The sequence below is a fragment of the Balaenoptera borealis genome (assembly GCF_965194805.1).
Source record: "Balaenoptera borealis genome assembly, chromosome: 2".
In the NCBI taxonomy this organism is placed as follows: Eukaryota; Metazoa; Chordata; class Mammalia; order Artiodactyla; family Balaenopteridae; genus Balaenoptera; species Balaenoptera borealis.
The window spans coordinates 89,859,545-89,867,746 of NC_138867.1; the positions used below are offsets into that span (position 1 = coordinate 89,859,545).

An 8,202-nucleotide genomic window follows, 5' to 3' on the forward strand; every position below is an offset into this window, starting at 1 on the left:
CTCAAAGTATCCCAGCTTAGGCCAGTGAGAGGCACTTCATGTTGGCTTTTGGGTCCTTTGACATGTTCCTATTAGTCCTTAATGTGGCAAATGATATTTAGGCACTACAGTCTAGTCACTAGGGGTTAACTATACATTTGCATTTGCTGAACTTGTTTTTGAAAAGTGGGAAGGAGAGCAAAAGTACAAGATAGAAATATTTTACATTTATAAATAGGTACATGGCAGTGAAAAGAACACACCTGTGTTGGAGGAAGCTCAATTCTGCCGGATACAAGTCATTAACATTCTCAACTGTTAGAGACCTCAAAAGTTCTTATCACTGCTTCCAAACCCACTCTGGTAAAGCTGACTTTATCTTCTCAACCTGTGGGCATTCAGTCTTAGCTACTTCTGGACTCTCATTTACATAGTAAAGCTGACTTTATCTTCTCAACCTGTGGGCATTCAGTCTTAGCTACTTCTGGACTCTCATTTACATAGTCACAGCAGCTTAGAAGGAAGGCCTCTTACTTCAATATTGCTTGATGTTAGCAGAATCTATCTGAAGACTAAGGGTGTGTCATCAATAAATAGAGTCCAGCCAAGACTGAGAGCATCAAAGTAAAATTAAGTCCACGAGACCATAGTAATAGAATATCAATACTCTTCCATTTATTCCCAATCTTCTGTCTTCTTGCCCTTGATTTAACAATCTAAGATGTCACAAATCCCCAGTTTTCCCTTCTAACTTACTAAAGACTTGACATTCCTTAGTTTCAGTGACAGCCACTCACAGTCCCGTCCAGGCCAATGACTCAAATTCAGAGACTTGTCTGGCTGTAAGAAACTCTAGAGATAGATCACCTAATACAGGCACATCTCTTCATAGGAGGACACTAAGGCACAGGGATTTTATGGCACCTGCTTCTAGTAGCAAACTTAGAGCCAGAGACTTAGTAAAGTAATAACTTGGAGAGATTTTCTAAATCATATAAAATTAAATATATTTATACCAATAACTCTCAACACTCTGTATCTCATATCTCCCTAATCATTTATTTAAGAATTACATACCATGTTGATCATAAATTATTTAGAACTATATACCATGATTATAATAAGGGTAACACAACTTTCTAGGAACACATATATTTACAAACATTTTGTGAATGTAAATTACATTTTGTATAATGTCTTAGTATAAAAACACTGTCAGAATGCAAATATTTTAACAAAGAAGCTTTTATTTTATTAAAACTTGAGTTCTACCCTTGGTTTTCAAGAGATAAGATAACTAAAATAGCTTTGCAAGAGTTATGCATGTTTAAAGTGCTATCTTGCCTTTACCTGAATCCATGAAACTAAGCAATCTTATGCCACAAACCAGTCTTCTCATCAAAACAAACACTGTGCTGAGCAAGAAAGATGCTCCTAAAACGCTGTGGACCAGCTTTGACATGAATCCAGTAGATTCTGACTGCTAACAGGCCAAAACACCAATCCTGGTATATAATCTTCAGAATAATCTTCTCAGCAAATTAAGCCTTCCAAAGCTGACATTTGCTATCGCTGCTATTTTGTCACAGAAAATAATTCTGATCTTTTAAGTACCAGTGTACAATTTTTGGCCATCTCAAAATGCTCAGGGAAGCACTTACTGATCTAATAAGTCCTGTTTTGCCTTTAATGAGTACAATTTCAAGTGATCGTAAAAAGCCCACATACGGTCATTATAACACTTGTTGTGCACAATCTGTTCATCCAAAGGCATTTCTACTCTACACCATAAACAGCATTAGATGTGACTAGAAAAATATTCATCTACCAAAATGTTCAGGCCAAGGTTATAGAAAATGAATAAAAAATTATGGTTACATATGGTCTTGGTTACACTGAGATGTTTTGATAGAGCAATAAGAGAATAACGTGCCTATCCTCTCTGCTGGCTTTAGGTTCTGATCCTCAAAATATAATTAAAGCTGATCAGTCATTTAAGACAGAACAACCACAGGCTCTGTTTCAGATACACTAGACTAGAACAGTGATTTGATTTTTTTTTTTCAAAGTCTGCTCTGATTTTCCAGCAATTTAGATATTGTAGCACCTATTTTAATAATAGTAGCTAAAGTTTACTTAGCACTTACTGTGGTTTTGATACTGAGGCAAGCATCTTGCAAATATTACTTCAATTAATTCCCTGAAAAATACTTTGCTCACTTAGGTAATAAATGGCACAGCCAAGATTCAAACACAAGCTGACAACAGAGCCCAGACTCCTATCCACTGGGCCTTATTGCCAAAGTTCTAGGTAACTCGTAAACATTTGCTCTTTTCCTGGGAAGAAAGAAAAACATTATATCCCGCTAAACTGTAAGCTTGAAGAGACCTGACAAATTTCAGATAATACACACGTAAATTTTATAGTAGCCAGTTTTCTAAAGCATGTATATAAGAATTAGCTCCTAATTATTTTAGAACTCTGAAAAACAGCAGAGATGACACATTGAAAGGGAGAGATTACAAAAGAACTGGTATTTTCATTATTGCTAAAATATGAGATTTCATATATTTGGTATATAAGTAAACTCTCTGAACTATAAAGTTAATTTTTGACATACATTCGCTTAATCATATGCACTGACCATATTCACTTCTTAAAAGCCAAATGCTCAGAAGATCTAATGATATGTGACCAGTGAACACTTTCATCAAAATATCTTCTAACACAATACATTAACATCTCAATATGTTCTATCATATATATCAGTTTCTTTAATGTATATATTTCATAGTCATTAGCAAATGAAAAAGCAAAAAAGTTTCTTGTTTAAATGAATGTACCATTTCAGAAAGGATAGATTGTGTATTGTTGCCTTAAACTGATTTTAATTTTACCAAACACTACTTACACTTCTATAATGGTCTGAGTAGTCCTCATTCAAGTACGTATAACATTGCTAGGGCACTGATATGAATGATACTCGGAAAAACTAAGGCGACGTAGCCACGGTTCCTACCTTGGTTAGATGAATGACTCCTTTAGAAGTAACTGAACAACCCATGAAGCCAACGTACTGAAGTTCAGGACAGTGCTCAGCAAATGCTTTCACCGACTGATCTGTCACCTAGGGAAGAGACATGAAGAAAGTCAAGATGGCATTACAGTGAGTGAATTTAAAGATTTGGCTACAGCAAATTCCCTCTGCCTTACCTTGCATCATTAATATTTCCCTTTCCAACGGATCATTTGAATCCATATACAGACAAGCTGCAATATGTCCTGTGGTTTTTTTTTTTAAAATCCTCCCTCAACCCCACATCCCTTTCTATCACCCCACGTTTGTTTACTTCTTCACAGAAAATGTCTCAGAGATGTCAACACTATCTACCTCCACTTCTTCGCATCTCTCTCAATAGATATGTACATATTTTATTGACACACACTTCACAAACTATAAAATTCACCCCTTCAAAAGGAACAGTTCAGTGGTTTTTAGCATATTCACAAGTTGTACAACCATCACCAATATCTAATTCCAGAACATGTTCCTCACCCCAGGAAGAAACCCCATGCCCATTAGCAGTCACTCCCCTATTCCAACTCCGGCCTCCAGCCCCTGGCAACTTTCTGTCACTATGAATTTGCCTAGTCTGGACATCTTTTATAACTGAAATTGTACAACTGCTTCCTAAAGTGCAACAACGGTCTCTTTATAAGGTTTCTCCCTACAAGTGTTTCTTCCAAGAAATCTGGTTTTGCCCCTCACTGCTTCCAATTCCTCAGATTTGGATGGTGTGATGGTTAATTTTATGTGTCACCCTGACTACACCACGAGGCACCCAGATATTTGATTAAACATTATTCTGGGTATGTCTGTGAGGGTGTTTCTGGATGAGATTAACATTTAAAACAGTAGACTGTGTAAAGCAGATTGCCCTCCCCAAGGTGACCACTCAGCCTTAGTCACATCCAATCCGTTGAAGGTCTGAATGGAACAAAAAGGTTGAGTGAAGGAAAATTTGCTCGCTCTCTCTTTCTCTCTCTCTGCCTTGTCTTCAAGTTGAGACACCAGTTTCCTACCTTTAGACTCAAACTTGGACTGGAACTTATATCATCGGCTCTCCTGGTTCCTATGTATTCAGACTCAGACTAGAAGTACACCATCAGCTTTCCTTGGTCTCCAGATTGCCGATTTGGGGACTTCTCAGCCTCCATAGTTACATGAGTCAATTTCTTACAATAATCTCTTTTACAAACACACACACACCTCATACTAATTCTGATTCTCTGAAGAATCTTACCTAATGTAATACATATTAGAATCCCCTGAGGAGTTTAGTAAAATCTCAGAGCCAAAAGGGGTGTGGCCCAAGAATCTGTATTTTTAACAAGCCCCTAAATGACTCTTAGGGATGTGAAAACTTGAGGCCCCAGAGATGCAAAGAAGTTACACTGACAGCTTTTGGCATTTCTACATGGCCCTGCTTTAAACAAAGGGCAGACTGAAATTCCTTTTTTGTCTCCCTCAACCTCCAAAAACTTTCCATGTATAAAATTATCTTCTTATAATTGTGCTAACATTTTCTTCACTGTTCCACAAAGTTGTAGCTTATAAAAGAAGGTCCAAATATTCTCTATCACAGGCTTAATTTCAGATTCACTTTCCTCACAGTCAAGATAAAATCAATAAGTTAAACACCACTGTTAGTTTTTCAAACAGCAGTGACTTGCATCTCCTTTGCATTAAATTTAATATGGGTGACTCTTACTTTGTATCTTCCTTATCTATTCTGAATAGATATTGGAATATAAACGTATGTGGGCAGCATTAATTCTGAAACAACACAAGAACATTTTCCTAAAATAATGAAACCAACAGCATCCATGGTACGTCTGATAAAAGATTAATTCTGCCCTCAAAAGTAAAGTATGCTTCAGCAGATTAAGAGTAAGAGTACCATTGATAAATTAAAAATGGGCCTTCCTGACACTCAGCTTTCTAAAAACATTATGTTAACAAAGAATATTTAAGGCACTAAAACTGCCTGAAGCTTTAGTGAAAACAAATTTCTATTAAAAAGTGGGGTGGGGGGGAAGATGAGAGAGAACAAAGGTTAAGTAACTATGGCCATTTGGTTAAATAACCCTGCCTAATCTCACTCTAACATCAGGCCTCTCCTAGGTCCATCTTCAAAAGGGGGAAGAGGAATTCAGATAAGGATTAAGGGCACAAGAAAGCTCAAGTCCAAGGTGTTAGAGCTTTCAGAGAGAAGAAAAAAAGGTATTAAGATGTGCTTGGTGGGTCTTTCTCTTTCAGCTCAAGGAATCAGAATAAGAGAGCTCGGGGGAGCCTCCAGCATCAACAGAGTGCTATCAGCCAAACAAGACCAGAGTAAGTCCTTGGAGTATAGAAGCACCCTTAGTAGGCTTAGATGTGTTTTAGGAGACTTAATAAAAGGCCTTAAACTTAAACAGTTGTGCAACCAACACCAGGATCCAGTTGTAGAACACTTGCATCGCACCACCCCCAAAATTCCCTTTATCCCTTATGCCCATATGTTCAATCACAGCTCCCACCCCTAGACAACCATGCTTTACACATCCATACCTGCCTTTTCTAGAAATTTCATATAAACAGAGTTCTATCATAAGTAGTCTTTTGTATCTGGCTTCTTTCACTAGTGTAATGTTTTTGAGGTTCATCCTTGGTGTTACATGTATCTGTAGTTGGCTCATTTTATTGCTGAGTAGAATTGCACTGTAGGACTATACTACATTTTGTTTATCTGTTTACCAGTTGATAAACATTTTAATTGTTTCCAGTTTGGAGCTTTGATAAATAATGCTTCTGTGATCATTCACATACAAGTCTTGGTATGGACATTATGTTTCATTTCTCTTGTGTAAATATCTAGGAGTGGAATTACTGAGTCATGTGATAAGTATAAGCTTAATTTTTTACACATTTTCAAAATCGGGTTGTTTTCTTATTAAGTTGTAAGAGTTCTTTATATAACTTGAATACAAGTCCTTTATCAGATACTCGTTTCACAAATATTTTCTTCCATTCTGTGCCTTGTCTTTTCATTTCCTTAATGGTGGTCTTAGCTCTAACATTTAGGTCTATGGTGCTCTTGGAGTTGACTTTTGTGAATAGTGTGAAGTAAGGTGAAAGGTTCATTTTTTTTTTTTTGCATATGAATTGCCCCAGCGCTATTTGTTGAAAAGACACCTGGAACGGTTTGATTTTGAAGGATCATACTTACTCACACACTGTGGGAAAAGCAGGCAGTAGAAAAGAATTCGTATGCAAAGAGAAATGTGGCTCAGGATTTGGAAAGTAGTATCGGAAAATCAGGGGGGGAATGAGATCAGCTTGCAAAGCAGATTTTGATCTTTTAGTCAAAGCTGTGATGGAGAGAAAGAGGAAGATGAACCTCAGATTCAATAGTGTCATCTCTTCACATGACAGAGGTAGAGAAGACCGTCTCCTTAAGCTGGCATTCTAAAAGCCAGCCTATACTTTTACAGTGGCATAGAAAGCATGCAAGTGCATTTAGTGTTACAAGGTGGAAAAGCCCTGGTGATAAGGAATGTCTATTGTGCCTTCAGAGTCACAAGAACCATGAAAAGCCTCAATAATATAAACACACACAAAGATTCCTGTAGAGCTTCCATTTGTGAACCTTAAGGGGGCCTTCTCTAGTTGCTAAACCCTAAGCAAATGAAAACCAGAAACACAGGGGGCAGAGGGAAAAGGAAAATGTTAGTTCTCATAAGCTCTTGAAAGCTGCACTCAGAAATCCTTTGAGGGTGGTTTCTTGTGAGATCAAATGTGGCTACAAGAGAGAAACCTCTCCAGGAGGTAGAAACAATAGGCCTAGAAAATTCTAAAATGGGGCAAATGTAATAGCCACTGTGTTAGAAGTGTTCATACATGACTAAACTATTCTGGGCTAGAAAAAAGAGAAAGAACAGAAGGTGAGCCGTACACGGTCACTAATTTTGCTTGGAGAGTTACTGTTTACAAATTTTATTTTTTTGAATTGTTGAATCTAGAGATTCAGTCTCTGGACACAGCTCACTCTGTTGAGGTTTGGGGTACTAGTAGCCAAAGAGTTTAAGAGAGAGTAGACAATAAAATGGCTACATTTACTAAGGCCTTACTGTGTGCCAAGCTAAGTCCACTCTATGCATCACAGGAGATCCTCATAATAGCCTCGAGAGGCAACATTATCCCCATTTAACAGGTGACTAAAATAAGCCTATTAGAGATTGACTTTCCCAAAATCAAATCACTAGCAGGTGGCAAAATGGGGCTTTGAACTTTGGTCTTTTAGGTTTTGAAACCCATGCCCTTTAACTTATACACACTAGATTTATTTCATGGTGCTAATTTCACTCAAAAGCAAATTTAAGGCCCTCCCGTTAGCCCCAGAGAAGTAGAGTGAAAAGGATCAAGGCACATTCGGTCTACTCTTTAAAGAATTTACTTAAGAGAAGTGCTACCCTTGATTATTTTCATCTCCTATAGGTAGACTAGGTGTGCTGCCAATGCCGTGATAGTCTTGTATATCCTGAGAACCCTCCCAAAAGAGGAAAGCATAGGAGAGGGCTGGGGTAGTCTAATTCAGAAGTGTTGAAGAAGCTGGATTAACGGTAGTGAATTACAAAACCACGTAAGTAGAAACTGATAATCCAAGAAAGCACTTTCACGTAAAAAGGATTAAAATTAAAGAATAAGAAAGTAGGATGGGAGAAGCTTTTACAAAAATTTCAGGATTCTAAATAAAGAGATGCAATTTATTCTTATTTTAAGACAAAGTTTTCTTGGAACATGGGAGGAGAGATCTATCTTTATCAGAGTAAGACTGAGTCAATGAAAAGGGTTTTGTAATCTGCACTGAAAGATGAACTTTTGGAAATGATGCTAGCATATCTGGGGAGGAAAGGAATTTGTAGTGTTAACTCTAAAAAGGTGGAGCAATCTTTGGACATTTTTATACTGCTGGCATTAAAGAATTGTTCTGCGTAATCCTACATGAGTGTCCTAAATAATATAAAAGTATTTTGTGACCTTGCTCAGAAAAAGAAGTTTTCTCTAGACTTCACCCCAAACCTACTAATTCAGGACCCAGAAATATATATTTTTAATAAGTTCTCTTAAAGAGTCTTATGAAATCAATCCAGAAACAGTCCCATAACTAAATCTAACATTC

At 37.2% G+C, this 8,202-nt stretch overlaps 1 protein-coding gene across 6 annotated transcripts in view; it reads right to left on the reverse strand.

Annotated features, from left to right (window-relative positions):
* Positions 1-8,202, reverse strand: part of FBXL17 (F-box and leucine rich repeat protein 17) — a 464,528-nt gene that overhangs the window by 323,762 nt on the left and 132,564 nt on the right. For all 6 annotated transcript variants that reach the window (XM_082376783.1, XM_082376782.1, XM_082376784.1 and 3 more), the window contains one exon: positions 3,000-3,107. In XM_082376783.1, coding sequence (XP_082232909.1) covers positions 3,000-3,107 — 108 coding nt within the window. The remainder of the gene's footprint in view (positions 1-2,999; positions 3,108-8,202) is intronic.